Below are 17,080 nucleotides of genomic sequence, written 5' to 3'. Positions count from 1 at the left end.
ACAACTTTGGCAATGATATGCTTTCCCCTAACCTATTGATTGAAAACTTTGTGTTGATTCGTATGAATTCATGATGGCTTAACGTTTTGAAAATAATATTTTTGGCTATTAGAGATCTAACTAGAGGCACATGCCTTATAAAGGTGGCCCTGCAGAAGGATTGTTTATCCGAAATGCATTAGCCATAACCTTTAGGTCTTGGATGCATCTGCATAACAGTGAACTTGAGCAACAAAATAATACTCATGAAGAATAGAATCATCAGTTAACAAACCAATGATTTTTGTCAAATGTTTTGAAAAACTATCAAGTGAATAAATACCACATCAGAGTGGTATCAGGGAGTGCAGCCCGCACCGCTGACTTCACAGCCAAGGTCTCGTTTTCATTTACTTTTGGAGTACCACTCCACGGAGGCACCTTTTTATAGTGGGTTTGCACCCCATGCAGCATTATTTCAACATTTTGTCGGAGGAATCAAACTAAACTAGTCTACAAAGGCTGTGCACGCTCACCTCTACCAAGAAGCCGAATCGATGTCATGAGAGCCAGAGATAGGAATGAGGATTTGAGTCATCTGCATAGTTTGTGTAGGTGACACCCAAGTCATGAAGGCGATCAAATAGGGGTTTCATAAAGATATTATTAAGTGTTGGTGAGACACAAGAACCAAGTGGTACACAGCACGTGACCAGGCTTGGCTGTGCTGCTGCACTAAGGGAGAAAACTCTCATTGTTCTGTCCGCAAGGAAGGATTGTATCCACTGAATGGCTTTTGATGAGAAGTGGGCCGCTGAAGATAGATGTTTATAGAGTATATTATGATTGAGCAGACTAAATACTGCGGAAAGGTCGAGTAGGCGGAGCAGAGCTAATTTACCTTTGTCTTTAAACTCATCCATTTGAAATTTCAAATCCAGAAGTGCGGTTCTGTCCCATGTTTTGGGCGGAAGCCTGATTGTCGAAAGGCCAAAGAGGTTGTTGGCTTCCAGGCAGTTTTCGATCTGGAGATACGCTACTCTAGCTAGTATTTTAAGTAGGAAAGGCACTGTCTTGTAATAGTTTGTTGGTATGTTGGGGTCATGGTATGGCTTTTTTAGTAAGGAGAGTACCAACGCATTTTTAAGGTTGGTTGGGACAGTACTGTTTTCAAAAGAAGCATTGGTAAGACTTGTGATGAAGGGAGTTAGATCAGTTGCACGGTCTTTGATGACCGCCGCAGGGCAAGTGTCACATTGGTACGTTGAAGGTTTGAGGCTGGTGATTATTTCTACAACTTCCGAGTTGGAGAAAGGTGTGAATTCAAATTGTGGGACAGTGTTCTCAGCCGTATGAGAGGGAGTCTGATGAGGTGGTAGGATGGGTTGAATAGTGGCTTTTTTCATTTCGATTTTAGTTGGCAGGAGTGCTATTTTATAGTAGTGCTTGTTGGATGCTGGTGCACCAATTTGCATCTTTGTTGCAGACTTTTAGCTGTGGTTCTGAGGATTCTAGTTCTCTCAGGATAGCGAAGAGTTCCTTTGTTCCCGATTTGTCGTTTGTTATTAGCTCTTTGTATGTGGAGCTTTTCATCTGGAGGACAGCCTGTTTGTAATTTTTGGCTATTTTAGCAAATTTTGCTTTGACATTGGGTAATTTTTTTTTTCCAGTTGGCCTCAGTTGGGGTGTGCTGGGATAGGGTGCAGTAGCGGTAGGATATTGTTTGCTGTGATGTTACGTCCGTTTCTGGGTAAGGCGCCTGGTGCCATCGGTGGGAGGTTGATAGACCCGGAGTTCTTGATGATATTGAAGGTGATGTGGTGGTCAGACCATGGACATTGGGCCTTCAAAGTTATGTCAGTATTGCAATTAAGGTCAGCTAGCTAATCAAGTGTGAGTGTCAAGGGGATTTATCACTCCTGAGATACCGCTTGTCCTCTATTATCCCTGCTTGCATGCAAACCAAAGAGAGTAGGTTCTGTTCCTCGCCTGCTTTATATTGATTGTGTTGCGTGTTGACCCAGTGATTTCTCATTGCCTTTACAGCCCACATTCATTGTTCATATCACCTTGGTTGGTCCGTGTTGTTCCCCAAACATGACGTCTCCATCTCTTCGGCCTGCTCTGTGCCATTATACCTATTTGTTGGAAAGTATTTCCTCTCACCAGGGTCTCATATTAGCAATCTTGTTGTCCCTGACTACAGTGCTTGGTTAATGTCCCTTATTGACAAGCAAACTATGTGGGTGAGGTTTAATGTTACTGACTCTTCAGAGTCCTGTCTCTTGGCGGCCATCTTCCCCAATCGCCAGCGAGTGCCCCGCCCATTTGACATTTACCTACCTTGTAATAGGCATTTCTGTATACAAATCACTGCCCTTCATTTTTAAAGTTCTTGTACAGTAGATAATAGTTTACTGAACTGTTTAATCATTTTACCTATTGACTTTGAACCTGCTTTGGGTATTTTAAAGACAATTTACTGTTTCTTAGCTTGTGGCTAACTTGGTACTAAACTGTAAATGTACAGTTCCCTTAAATACAACTTTTAATAGACTGTTTTTCAGAAAGTGTGCCGTGTGGGCAATTTATTTTCTATTAAGGGTGAGAGACTGTACTTGACCACCTCCTAAAATGCACACTACAGATAAAGGTCAACATGGCTGGGATGGGTCCGGGATCTCCATCAAATCTCTTTTTTGTTGGGACATTTGCTGGGCCTCTGAAATGTGGCAGTTGGAGAGACTTGGACTGATAGTGGTGTTTGGATTGAATGCTTCATCAAAGTCTGGCTCACAATTTCATTGATTGTGGCCCTACCTTTTGGATCATGGCTGACACATTTGGGCGTGATCTTTGTAATTATTGCCCAGGTTACAAGGGTTGCATCGAGGGTGCAGGAAAGGTTTTTCAACCTTGACCAGAACACATTTTCTTTGTCAAAATACATTTTACCTAAGCCTTTTTAAACCAATTTACCCGGGTACATTTTGGTTGCTGTCTTTTTACCAGGTTGGGATACGTACTTGTCCTTAAATATAAGCTTGGTATGTCATGTGGCCTATGCCAGTGTGCTAACTGTTTACAGCCTGAGGATGACAAGAGGACCTATATCACCTCCTTGGTTACAAAACGTGCCAATTGTCCTTTTCTTTGGATGCCTATGGTTGTTTTCAAAAGTTCTCTAACTTATTCTGGGCCTCCTTGCAGATCTCAATTACCCTGTTCTTCAAATTGGGCTAGTACGACACAAGAGTCCCCTTACTTCCTCTTATCAGAAATGTTCTCTGTTGGCTCCCAAGTACAAACCCCAAAGGTGTAAACCCATTGAGGATTCATGGGTACTTACTATAGAGCCCAGAGTCCTTTCTCTGAATGTCTATGGTGAAGTCAATGACCTGAGATAGATTGGCTAACCCCCTCCTAGACCATAGACGCTGGTACGTCTATGGTCCAAGTACATTGCTCCAAGTACATTTTTCGCACCTGACTGTTGCCATAAGGAATGTCCTTTTGTGCAAACACTTGACACCAAAGCCTCAATCCTAGAACTTCTTCTTTTTTGTTTTCTGTGTTTAAACCCTTAATTTGAGTTTATGGGTTTCGCTTTCTTTGCCCATATGTTCCAATGTATTATTCCTGAGGTCCCCATTGACTGGCAGCCTCATTGCGAGTGGCTGTTTTATAGGGTGACTACATCTGTTAAGTAACGGGGACAAATACTGACCCCCATATTCCCTGTGATATGGCACTTTGGAAACAACATTTATAGTATGTGAAAATGAGGTATCAGCACTTTAAATACACCTTGGCAGGCCCATAGCATGAAAGTACTGGCCTGTGTAGGCAATAATGTGACATAGGCTGGGCAAAGTTGAGACAATTTAGATCAGTACTTACCAGCAATTTTTTTGGACCCCCATTTGTTGAACCCTATGTGAATGAATTGATTGTAGCGTTTGTCAGAGTGGCCAGTGACTGATGCTGCAATACATGTTGGTTGTGATGCTGCCCTTACTCTTTTGACTTGAATGTAGCCTCTACTGCAGGGTTAATTTGATTGCACCAATGATGCCACTTCCTGTTTTATCAAGGGGGGAAAGGTTGTGTTCCTTTGCTCCCTGTGATGTCATCGGAGGTCAAGGGTCGTGTCATTTCCGCTACCCTCAGCATTTTAATAAAATAACGTCCCAGTTATTTTTCCTTCTCATTGATTCTTTCCTCATTTGCTAGTTTCTTTTTATAAGACCTGTTCAGTAATCTACTCCAATCAATCTGTCTTGCCCGTCTCTCTCTCTCTCTCTCTCTCTCTCTCTCTCTCTCTCTCTCTGATGCCCCTTCTCTGTCTTTCATTCTGATGCCGCTTCTCTCGCGTTCTGATAACCCTGGCATCTGTCCGTTTTGGGCCCAACACATAGCAATAGATCATTCCCTTTCTCCCCCCCAGAAAAGTGTAGAATGAGTCTTGCTTTGTTTTTTGGCATAAAAAGGCCGTAGATTTATTTCCACAATATCATAAAACCATACTGCACATATTAGTGGAAAACACTCAGATGTGGCGACTGCTCCTTGTCCAAATAACCTGCTTCCCCCTTTCGTTCCCCAAGAGTCCAGAAAAGGCCCAACTCTCCCAACCTTTGCGTCCGAGCCTCTCCTGCCCCTGCAGGCGCTCCTGGGCGGGGAGAGTGCCATGTCCTTGGGGGAAGCTGGGCCCTTGTTGTCCCCCCCCCCCCCCAGATGCTTAGGCTCCCAAGGGGCGCTGGTCTGAGAAGAGCAAAGACCCTTCCGGCTTTCTCCTGGCTCATCCGGAGTCTGTCTCTCTTGTGTTTGTTCGGCCAAACACTGCCACACCACGGGTGGGTTACCACCCACCGTGGCTCCCCCTTTGCTCCCAGGATTTTTGTGCCTAGCTTCCAGTAAAACAGATCAATTCCCATTGGTTATCACTGCACTCCATCCTTGAGCAAATATTCCGGAGATTTCAAGTCAATCCGGCCGTGCATGATCTGCCCAAAGCCTCTGCCCCTGCAGAACTTTGCCATTGCGCAATTTAGCTTCCGCTTGGACTTCTCCGCTGCTGCGTGATTATCCGCACCTCTCCATTCCGGTCTCGGGATTATCTCGGACCGTAAAATTTCTGTTTCACCCAGTTGACCTGCCAGCTCCTGTAATGAGAATGAGAACATCCTTTCCCGCATTAGAGCCCCCCCTTCCCAGGCTTGTCAGGTCGTTACCTCCCAAGTGTATGACCAAAATGTCCGGTTTTTGCTGTTTCTCCAGCAACTTGCGCCCTGCCCCCGGAGTTGCAGCACTTTCATTCCCGGCACCCTGTGCCACACAAACCTGAATTCGCTGGCCGTCGGCTCCTCCTGCTCTGCCGTCCCGCTTGCCCCAGCCCTAGACACAATAGAATGTCCTAACACCCATACCGATCTCCTTCTCCTCCAGGCTGGTGCTGATGGGATGACAAGGCGGCAAGTCAATGTATAGTTTTTCCGGTCTGATTTACCTTTTAGAACACCCAGACCTTTATCTCCCAATCTGCCTGATTCCTCAGCCCCTATGCCTATGGCTGCAGCCCCCAATCCACTTATCCTTGCTCTGCCTGCCCCTACAGGAGTTGCCATGTTGGGAGAGCGCTGTTCCTGCCGGGTGAAGTTGCGCTGCATACTTTTGTTATCATTTCAAAACCAACTCGCCTTTTACCTCACTCTACTCTCTTGCCGATTGCCTGCCCTTGTAGTAATTCACCAATTTCTGATCATGACCGGAAGGAGCCAGTCCATTCTCCTTTTACCTCAGCCTCCTTTCTCTCTTCTGTCCTTCCAGTAAGACCATACTCCCCCTGCTACCTGTTCAATAACCCCTGAAGGATGGAGTATGGGTTGGTCTTGCTGATCTGTTCTTGAAATCCTGCTTCCAAAGGCAACCCTGTACCCCAGCGTCCTGCTCCTATTCCTCCTTGTAGCTTGTAACGCCCACCAGATGGCCCCCTGTCATACCTTCCAAAATCTTGCCGTCCCTTGCGTCAGGTGCCATGCCAATAGAACCTTGTTTTTGGCGTTATGATGTTCAGTCTAAAGCGGTCCCTGAGCCCCTTCAATAGTAATTGGATTTGCTTCCATACTAACTACCCCTGGCCACTGTGAGAGTCATCCCTTCCATAAGCTCTGCGTGCTACCCTTGTCGTACAAATCTGTACCTGTAGTGAGAATATGCATACTATACCCGATGTACATTTCACCCAATCCATACTCCATGAGGCTTTTATACCATAATAATATCTTCAACCTCTGTTTGATTCCCCTTTAGTACCCACAGCGTGTGAGATGGCCAGCCAAGCTTGTCCCCACCTAGACATAAACCCCATTCTCCTGGGGAATCTACAAGCAGTCTCACCCTCAAACGATAAACCCCCAAAAGTCTGGTACCTTCCGTGGTCCTTTTTGCGACCTTTCCTGACCACTACTTTGCTACAATAACACATCCACCAGTGTATCAAATGGGTATTTAATTCACCCCGAGCCCCTTAACACAAGCGGCCCGGCTGCCATACCATGTATTCCAACGGCCACTTCTGTATGTTCTAGGGACTATGTATCCAACATGAGACATGCATGTACCCCTGGTCCTACACCCGAGCAACAACCCACAAACGTCCCTTAATATCCAAACCTAACGCTGTCATTGCTTGTACCTTGCTGTGCAAACCCTTCTACCCAAGAACACCTCCACCGGGCTGCTTTCCTTGGGCCTCCCCCTATATCACATTCCCATTGCATGTATGCCACAATACCACCGTGTCCGTATGCTGTTGCCCCCAACTTCGTCTAAAATGCCCTGCATAGCGTGCCGGCCCTTGAGGTGGGCCTAACACGTCCCTCACTGTGGGAGCTGCTTTCTTTGCACTATTCCCCTGCCCCACCACTGAGGCTGCTACATCAATTGTGACGTCTGGCCTCCCCTTCTCACTTGTCGTGCTCCGTAGTGCGCACATTTTCGTTGCCTCGGCCCTGCCCCAGAATCCCCACAGCCAGCCTTGAAAACCCTCAAATGTACCCAGAGCAACTCGTTAATTTGGCGCCATGTTTCCACTCCTTAGTTGACCTAGTGCGCTATCTCTACCTTGAATCGTCCTTGCCCCAAAAGCCAACCGGCCACCCCCTTTGCACAACCACTTACATGCACACTGGCCATGCCAATAACAGGAGCACACTGGCCCTTGTTGGCTGCAGTAAGGAGCCCGCCTGCTATAAAGGGGTAGCCCCTCCCCTTTCTTTTGTTTGCCCTTTGCAGGCTTTCCTCATGTTTCGCCACACTTTCCCTTTTTCGCTGGCTTTCCCCTTAGTCTGCCGTGCTTTTGGCCGGCGCCTCCCCTTCTTCCCAGGCGGGGGAGGACAGAAGGAGGACACCGCCCGGGTTATCGGGGTGCGTCCTCCATTTTGCTCTGCTCCATTCGTCATCATTGGTATACCCCTTCTCTCTCTCGCTCGTTCTGATGCCCCCTTCTCTCTCTTGTTTTGATGCCCCCTTCTCTCTTGTTCTGATGCCCCCTTCTCTCTCTCGTTCTGATACCCCCTTATCTCTCTCGTTCTGATGCCCCCTTCTCTCCTTCTCTCTCTCGTTCTGACACCCACTTCTCCCTCTCGTTCTGACACCCACTTCTCCCTTGCCCTCTCGGTTTGATGCCCCCTTTTCCCTTCCCCTCTCAGTCTGTCGTTCCCTCCCTCTCGGTCTATTGTTCCTTCCACCCCTTGCTCATTCTCTAGCCCCTCTCACTTTAGCTCTGTTTGCGCTTCTCTATCCCTGCCTTTCTTGTAGTCCCTCTCTCATAGTCTCTCCCTCCCTCTCTCCTAATCTGTCCCTGCCTCTTGTTTTCTCGGTCGCCCTTCTTTTTTCCTTCTCCCTCTTTCCTTCCCTTTCTATTTCTCTCCCTTTTGGTCTCTTAAGGTCTATCGCCCTTACTTTCTTTTCGCCTCTTTCCTTCATTTCTCTAGTTGCCTTCCTCTCACAACCCTATGTGCTTTCCTTTGACAGTGGTGACCGACAAACCTGCATCTTGGCATTAACTAGTTCTTCCTGCTGCAGTCCCCCACCTGTAACACATTGATACTCCTCTGCCACTTTTCCATTCGGATCCTGCATCCAGGGAACTTTTGTATCTTGTCAGGACAACAACTTATGTTTGTGCCCCTGACCCCGGGCTATCTGTTACTCCGTGGTCTGAAGGATCGAGACAGGAAATGCTAGTGGGTGTCGTCCTGTGGTACCCTTTAGTTTCAGTGCTAGTGGGAGCTGCAGAAGGTGGAGAGAGTGCTGTCCAGCTGAAATGGTTGCCACTGTCACCATGCCCTGGCCCTCATTGGTCAGTCATTTTGAGCCCCTGTTAATGAGTAGGTTCTGGTGTGGGGGAAACAGGCAGAGTCTGAGAAACTGTAGCAGAAGTCGGTCTGACATTATAGTGAGCCTTTAGTGCTGCCACTGGTGTGTGGCAAAGGCTTCTGGGAGAGTACAGAGTGGGGGCTAAGTGATGCATATTGACCATGAGCTTTTGTAGAGATTGTGGTGAGGCTGTTACTCATGCGTTCCCAAATCCTTCTGGATGCCACTAGTGACAAAACTGGTGTGTGCTCTACCTCAAACCCTAAGTAGGAAATGCATTTGTAGCTTTTATACAACTGCAGAGCTTATAAATATAAGTAAATATTGAAAAGTCTTCACAGTAAATATCCTCCAACATACATATGTTCCAGACATGCATATGTGTTCCATAAAATCTGCAAAAGAACAATTTAGTACAATGAGGCTCCCTTACCTCAATGCTCGTTAAGCTTTTTGGATGACTGCTTTTTTTTTAAATTAAAAGTCCACCCATTCGAAAAGGTTGTCCCCCTTATCTTCTATGCTGGTAACACAGCTTTGAGAGCATCCAGAATTCTCAGTAAAGAATATCGTATCAGCTCTAAGGAACTCATGGTGGCAACAGTAAAGACCGACACAAATGATCACACTTCAAGGGCGTTTATTAAACTGTACGCAGGTTGGAAAAAACGCCTAATCTATTCCTAAATCTAAAACGGGAGCAAGCATCAACCATCAAATGAAAAATAAGGCACTCCTAGTTAGTGCTGTGTCAAATAAAAGGGCCTATACTAAGAAACCTATTGCCAAACCTTACAACTAATACAAAAAGGGTGTGGGATAGTTTTCAACAAAGAAGTGTTCACAAATAATATGTCAGGATGCGGTAGCCTGGGTCTCCTTCCGCACATTTTGAGCACAGGATAGGGTGGGACTTTTGAGCACAGCACACTTCTCGAGCTTTCCCCAGCACAAGATGACCGTTCCGGTTTCAACTTCTCTGAAGCCTCGATGGCCAAGTCTCTTTTCAGCAAGTCTCAGAGTGAGTAAAATAGCAAACAAGCACAAAGTTCCTTTTCAACAGCTATTCTTTGGGTGATGGATTCACCCTTGGGTCCCCCTCTTCTGGGCGCTGCCCATTCACAAATCGTATTCCACAAATCAAATAAACAGTCCCCTTTAGTGGGTTTTTGGGTGATGATTTTCACCCTGGGATCCCCCTCGCATGGGCGCAAATCCCTAGAATGTTCTTTACTGATATTAGGACCTCGGATGGCTGTTCCCTTGCTTTCAAGGGTTTGTTTTGTTTATATACATCAGAACATACGTTCAATCAAAAGGTTCTTATCTTTATTCAGATGATAGTTCTTCACCCCTCGTTCCCCCTCTTCTGGGTGCAGACCCTTCTGGGCAATGCTGCAGGGCCTCCCAAAGCGAGGCAGGGGAACTGCTGTTACCATCAGCAGGCCTGGTGAGGGGAAGCCAACCTCTCCCCCTCTCTGCTCCTCTCCTTCCCCCAAGCCAAAGAGACACGCAGTCTGTGCAACACACTGCTGAGGAAGGGTGAGGTGTGAGCAATCACCTCACCCTTCCTTCACACACCAAGGTGCTAAGCACCTAAGGAAACCAACAGGCAAGCAGGGACCAGGTTCAAAGACCTGCCCCCCCGGGGGGGGCAGAGAGTCGGCTATCCAGCCGGGGGCTGAAACATAACAGCCCCCACTACTATACATATCAAAGACCCAGGGCTTCCCTGGGTCTTATAAATACAGAGCGGCAGCTCTGAGAAAACACAGTTTGTGGACCCTGAACGGGGACCCAATCACACAGGGGGTGCACTGTTTACTCAGTGCCTTCCAAAACCTTTGCTTCTTTACCACAAAACCCTCCCACCCTACAAATAAGGGAGAAGAACAAAGGAGAAGTAGTACAGGGCACTGTACGGTGCCCACAAAAGGTCGTGGGACATAAGAAGGCGGGCACGGGCCAGAGGGGGTAACCTCAGGACACGGTGCCCAAAAGTATGTTAGTGTCATGATATGTGATTGTTATCTCCATAACCATATCTGTACAATAAAAACCTACGGCCTTTTATTGCCAACACTTGACAAACAATGTGTGAGCCAATTTATTCTCGGTGAGGGCAAGGGATCGGCTAACAAATGTATGTATGCATGCATATGGGTTCAGCAGTTATTGAATCTATGTCCTTTTAAACAGTTCAAGTGGACATCCCTCTGCCAGGTTCACCTTTGTCAACACCCTTGTTTCTTGGGGCTTTAGACTTTGCCCCCTCCTCATCAGCATCTCTCTGCCGGATTCACTCTTGCCAACCTGATATTCACTTGTACTTTCTTACAATCAAGAATTCACTTCCTTTGCAGTTTTTAGGTCAAAGGCTTTCGGTTGCAGGGATTTTGCTAGACCTCGTGTATGACCATGTTGACCTTCCTCGACTGCTCTCCTATGGCCTTCTGGTATTTGTAGTTTCACCAATATGGGATAAACCAGGGTTTCCAGAGACCGCCCCCACATGGTGCTGGTTCCCTCTGGTTTTCCTCTAATAGTATCACAGTTTCATTAAGCTTCTCTCAATATGCCACTTTGCGTCTTTCATGCAACACAGCCCAGTTCTAATCGGTTCTCCCTTTGACTCACCGGCTGTGATGAACCGCTTGGCTTCCCTTGGTATCTGGAGTCAAATCAGGTACCACATTAGCAGGAGTCTCCCTCGCTCCAGCTTATCACCATAGGCATGCCCTGTGACCGTTCACATCTGTTGCAAGACAATTTAGCTATTATTCTGGGGCTTACGTTTTCTTCCGTGAAGGTTTCACAGGTCTGGAAAGGGCAAGGTTGTTTCTCTTCTTGGCACCCTGTCGATTATCGCCGCCTTTCTCCTTCTCTTAAACTGCCGGCTGGATTAGCTGTCTCGTTGTGCTTTCTTGCTCCACCTTTTATCACTGTGTGGAAGGAAAAGGGCTGTCAGGTGTGTGTGCGCTTCTGATCAATTTACTGCCTTTGCTGACCCATGTATTGGGACATGTTGGGTAGATGGCTCTTGCATCCTGTGCGAAAGTGTTCATGTCAGAAAATGGGTGGGGGGGGCAGTATTTTTGAATGTCCTACTTGGGAGGATGGGGAAAAGGTGTCAAAAGAAGGGGCATACCGCATCTCACCCGTCGGTGTCCCACTCCCCAAGGACTCCCCATCCAGGTGATCCTCCCTCACTAATCCACCCCCATGAACTGGATCCAATAGCAATGGTCATGTCCTGGCCATCTGATGACAGAGACCGGGGGTTTAGCCAGGGAGACACCTTCAGGTTTCTCACAGAGCATTCGATGTTGACTGCATGGATAAATGCTTGGTTCTTAAGGCCTCTTTTCTGCTAGTTGCAAGTAGGCTGTCCTAATCTGTCTGCGATACGTTTAGGGGGTGACGTTCATTTTATTTAATGTATCTAAGAGTTTGATTTGCTTCAGATTTTAGCTGGGAGGTGCACACACAGTGATTTTCGATGAAGCAAAATAATGCAGCCCAATAGACGTTTCATAACAAAGTTAGTCTGATATACATTACACCAGCCCTTCACATTTTCAGGCTGAGGTTATGTCGGTGCAGCTTTTATGGGGCTGAGTTGTGGAGAGTTTGGGAAATATTTATGTTCTCTTCCTTCTCCATGCCCCCAATCCCACCAGTAGTAGTTGATTAAAATAGTTTCGATGAAAGGCTTCCAGGGGTATCCAAATCTACGTTAGCTGCCAATATTCGAACTGGTTGTCTCCAGCATTGAATATACAGCAACCCAAAGTCCTTACCATAAAGTGTACCTGAGGGTGGAGCTTGTCAACACATTTTATGCATGGAGACGCCCTTTGTCTCACATAATGCCCTCATTCATTTCAGTGCTGGAAGATGTGCACAAAATCCTGAAGAGCATGTGGGGCTTCTCAAGTTGGAGGCATTTGAGTATTTAGGCGAATGAGGGACATTCTAATTTTATGTTGAAAATGTGTTTATAATGTTGTACATTAGTGATTTGACTTCAACACCAAACAGTACCCACGTGTATAAATCAAATCCACTAGATTTTGCAATGATTTACATTTCAAAATCAGGAAGATATTGAATAGAATTTTAGATTGCTCAATCCAAGGCAATAGAAATTGTGAAACCATCACACGTAATGGGGCAGATAAAATGGATGAACATCTACAGCAGCAATCTGTATACGTACTGTAGGTCTCCAATCTGAATCCCGATAGGGCTGACTTAGCCCTTCATCCTTAAGCAAGAAACTCCTGTAAGTGCTGAAGAACCAAGGGAAGGCTCATTTAATGGTCTGTGCTATATCGGTGGTCGATATTAATCTATTGGACTAGATCATTGGCTGTTCTCAGAGACCCTTTCTTCCCTCTAGCACATTTATTGCAATGTTAGACATGAGATCAGAGATGGCATAAGTCACTTCTACACCTACACACCAACCCTGTGTGTGCACAGTCACATACAAACTGCTGCTGCATTAATCACTAATCCCCTTTTCCTGTGAACAGGCTGTCCGATTGTCAAACCTGAGGTCCTGCTGATGCTAGAACGTGGAGAAGAGCCGTATATGGAAAGTGACTTTAACAGTAAAGAGCAAATCGGATCCAAGGACCATTGGACGGGTAAGCAATCCTGACTACTTCCAAGTTATATTGAGGGCCTTCTGGCATTGAAATGATTGTTGAAATTCAATGTTCTACTTCATCCCGTTGCACTATAATATTTTACAGGTATAAAGTGGGAAGCAGTGTATTGTTTGGCTTATATAATTGGGGTCAAGTGGGGATTAGTTTTACTCTAGATCACTCCATCTGTGCTCCATCAATGCAGAGAAGCCTACATTTACAGCATTCCTAATTAACGGTCAAGCTCTTTCATCCATCATCGGAGACATTCTGAGGCTATATATAAGATATTAGATCTGCTTTTCTTCAAGATCAGTTCCTGCAGTTGTTCATATTTTTATTTATTTAATGTGTTAGTTTACATAAGAAACTTTAAACATACTATAAAAAATGTACAAAAAAATGATATCATAATATCCATAAAATACAACACAATCTTACTAAAACCATCAATACCATAATGCCTTCATTTCCCATGTGGAAACCATATAATACATTCAATTCAGTAATCCTGTTTCTAATATCCCCAATATAGCTATCTGACATATGGGCCATTCTGGTCATTTCCAATCCAATGGCGTTCAGCATGTAGATATTGCCTTTCTGTTTTTATTGATGTACAGCATTCTGTATTCTATTCGATAATATGGAGTCGTCTCAGAGGTATTCTTCCAAAGGGAGATCTACATCAAGACCATATATGCTGGCTAACAAGTGAGTTGCCCATTTCTTATATTGTTATACCCAACTTGGCTTCAATCTTTAACTAGATGCTATATAGTTAACAGGCACATACTATTAGAGTTGGTACAATGAAGCCAAAAGTACATTTCCCCAATGGACTCCCAATTGTGCACATACATACCAATATAATACTTGATTATACTGGTCATTGCATGGCATTCAGTCAGCAGATGTTTTGCTGTCTCCAATGTCTCCCGTTCTTCGCATATACGACAGCATCGTAATTTGATAGGGATCTCATCTTTACTCCCTGTGACACTGATTGTTGGGAGCTGTTCCATTCTAAATAATATAATGAATCGTCTGAGCCTTTTATGGACATAGGTTCAAATAAGTCTGAGGCTTCTTAAAGGAATAAAGTCTATACTGCACAAATTGATACCTCTAATCTATTGGGGGGTGTGTAATTCTCCAAACAATCCCATAAATCAATACGTTTCCCCAATGAATTCTGCACTTCCTCTGAAGTTCATATTAGGGGATATTTGGGGTGCACTTTGCAGTTTTTGTTTTCATGTCTGAATAGAGCTTGTATTTATTTTGTTGTATTATAGTACAACATTCCCATGATTGTGAGGGCCTCATTACAAATTCAGTGGTATCTCGGCTGTAAATCTGCCGAGATTCTACAAAAACGGATTTACAGTTACCACCACTTGATTTGGGGGAATTACCGCCAGGTTACAAGTGGTGCTAGTGGGTGTTAGTCCCCATTTATTGGACTCCATGGGGATTTCAGCAGAATGACCACCAGTGGTCATTCTGCCTTTTTTGGCTGTAAAGCAGAGGAATTCCCCCAAGCTTCCTGCTGGAGGGTTTTTCTTCTGCCTTACCTCCAAACCAGTAGTTTGGCGGTGTGGTATGGTGGAGGTAATGCAGTAGAAACAGAGCTACCACTTAATTACCACCGTTTTTGGCACCACCGCCAAACTCTTAATGAGGCGCTTAGTAAAAAATAACTCCAACAAATGAAGAATGCTGAAAATAAAGCTCATGAAATGGGACGGAGGTAAAAGTAAGGGTGAGGGCCCCGTTTTGATAGTATGCCTTCATGGAGGAAAATGGGTACATCAAACAAGGTGCCAAGTTAAGATGTGGCATGAAAATGATATCCCCGACTACAACTAAATCAAAAACAAACCATTTTTTTTAAGTAAACTTATTTTTCTTTTTCATCCTTTTTGAAATGTTGTATTCATACTATTTACATTACTTAAAGTAAAAGTAGATCTTGTTACACATTTTTACCGCTTAATTTTAAATCCGGTTTTATGTTTCTGGGATATAATTACATTGAACCAATTATCAACACACGTTATGGCCTTTTTTTTCTAGGATTTTCATTACTGAACTAATACAAGGGCAGCATTTTTCATAACACACATTCACACAATAACGGAAATGTTCAGCTTTGGGTCGAAGTACAAAATAGGGAAGTAATTACATCAAAACAGTGCACATTTGGATAATGCTAGCCATTCTTACTTCAGGGTGCCAGGGTTTAGCATATGCTGTTTCATTCAGCGTGTGCTGTCTCCACTTGTTCTCTACCACTGCCGGCATTCGCCTTTCACACAGTATTCTCGGCTTGGTAGTCCTAGAATTACTATTCCAGAGTGCCCTAACGGTAAACATGTAAAGATAGCCATTTCAAAGGCCTGCGTGAGCACATTTCAAATACTCCCTTAAACAGTCCTTTAGATTGTTCAGATCCCAGACATCTTAGAATGGGAATAGAGACCTCTTCCGCCATCTTGATCTATGGCGCACCCAAGCTACCGCACAACTTGCTTCCACCTCTGCACCCACCCACCCATCCATCCATCCTTCTATCAGACATGCACCTGCACCCTCCCCTCTTCATTTATTCTAATTCTACGTACTGATTGTAAGCACAAGGAACCACCTTCGTTTTCTTTCTGCACTAAAACGTGTTTGTTGTTATCTTGAATGTCCAAAGAGAATTGCAAAGGTCCAGTGAAATCTGTGTGTTTTTTTTTTTATTTTATTCGGACGCTTATGAAAGGACTCGCAAGTTATGAAGTGCAATTATATAGAAATGTAGTGGAGGGGGCTCCTGCAGGCTCTTCTGCTGTACTGAAAGAGTGCTTGCTTGGGTATCTGCCCAACCGGCCCTATTCTAGAGACCATTTCATTTGTGAAGATGCCTGACAGCTTTGGGGGATGTATGTGTTTCTGCACAGACTGTACGAGTGGCTTTTTCTGCACTGTGCGGGAGGTGTTTGTGTCTGAGTGACAGCACCGATCCTCCATGTGAGGAGCACGACTCCCTCAGGAGAAGGCCTGTGGAAGCAGTAATCCTGCCTTCACTCACTGGTAGCTGTTCTTCACTCCCCAGCAGATGGCGTGTCGGCTTCTTGGCTGCAGCTTCTTCCTTCGACTAAAGAAAAAGGTGTCTGTCATACTGTTGGGTGTGACGGAACCAGCGCCGGTGTGTGTTTTCTAAAAAGGCAAACTTGTGGACCTGTTTCCCACCTTCATGAAGGAACCAAACAGCTCACTTAGTAACCAGGCTGAGCAGTCAGGCTGTGTCTTTGATCAGGCGCTTGCTGTGAGGTATAATTGACATCAAGAGAAATTGGCAATTATTAGAATGTCAGCAGCTGTAAAATAAACCTTCAGTATTTAAAAGAGCACACATTGCATTAAAGTAAAACATACTAAAATCTAAGAAAAGCATAATATGCACCTATACCAGAACAGCTTGGTAACCCAAACTGGATTACACACCACTTCAGCATTGCACAGTTAAATAGGCATTTACACTGTTCAAGTACCTAGAATCAGGGGGGGCAACTACCATTGAAGTGTTGTTGGGGAGGCCAATAGTGTGCATTCAGGATTGCAGTTTCTGAGCTGTTGAGCAGCTTTACCGCACAAAGTTGCTGACTAGTCATCATTACATAGCAAATTGGCTGTGTACAGCGATATCATGTTTGCAGCTTGCAGAAAGGAATGAAGGACCTGTCAACTCTGGGAAAGATGGATTCAATGCGGGCTGCCTTTCTTTTAGGAAGGTACAGTTTTAGAAATTAGCTTTTACGTATGGAAAACATGGGTTTAAGGGTATTCCCCAAGCCATATTGACTGTCACCCAAAATATTGACAAACTCTAGCAGTTTGCCAATGCAGGGAGAATTGTCACTGGTCTCAAGGTCAAAACACTACATTTCAAAAGTTAGATCCTGGAAATTCTCACTCCTAGCAAAGAAGGGTAATGCTCATTTGCCTGTTGAAATAATGGGATCAATGGAATTTCCAGGTCACTAGAGCCACCCTTGAAGGATGGATGGCTCTAC

At 45.0% G+C, this 17,080-nt stretch overlaps 1 protein-coding gene across 1 annotated transcript in view; it reads left to right on the top strand.

Moving 5' to 3' along the window:
* LOC138567582 (zinc finger protein 567-like) overlaps window positions 1-17,080 on the top strand; it is a 265,074-nt gene that overhangs the window by 144,794 nt on the left and 103,200 nt on the right. The window contains exon 4 of the mRNA XM_069645955.1: window positions 12,900-13,013. Coding sequence (XP_069502056.1) covers window positions 12,900-13,013 — 114 coding nt within the window. The remainder of the gene's footprint in view (window positions 1-12,899; window positions 13,014-17,080) is intronic.

This window comes from Ambystoma mexicanum, chromosome 2p (assembly GCF_040938575.1).
Source record: "Ambystoma mexicanum isolate Mex_15411 chromosome 2p, UKY_AmexF1_1, whole genome shotgun sequence".
Lineage (NCBI taxonomy): Eukaryota > Metazoa > Chordata > Amphibia > Caudata > Ambystomatidae > Ambystoma > Ambystoma mexicanum.
The sequence above is the reverse complement of the archived record's forward strand: the minus strand, read 5'-3'. Positions and strand labels throughout refer to the sequence as shown.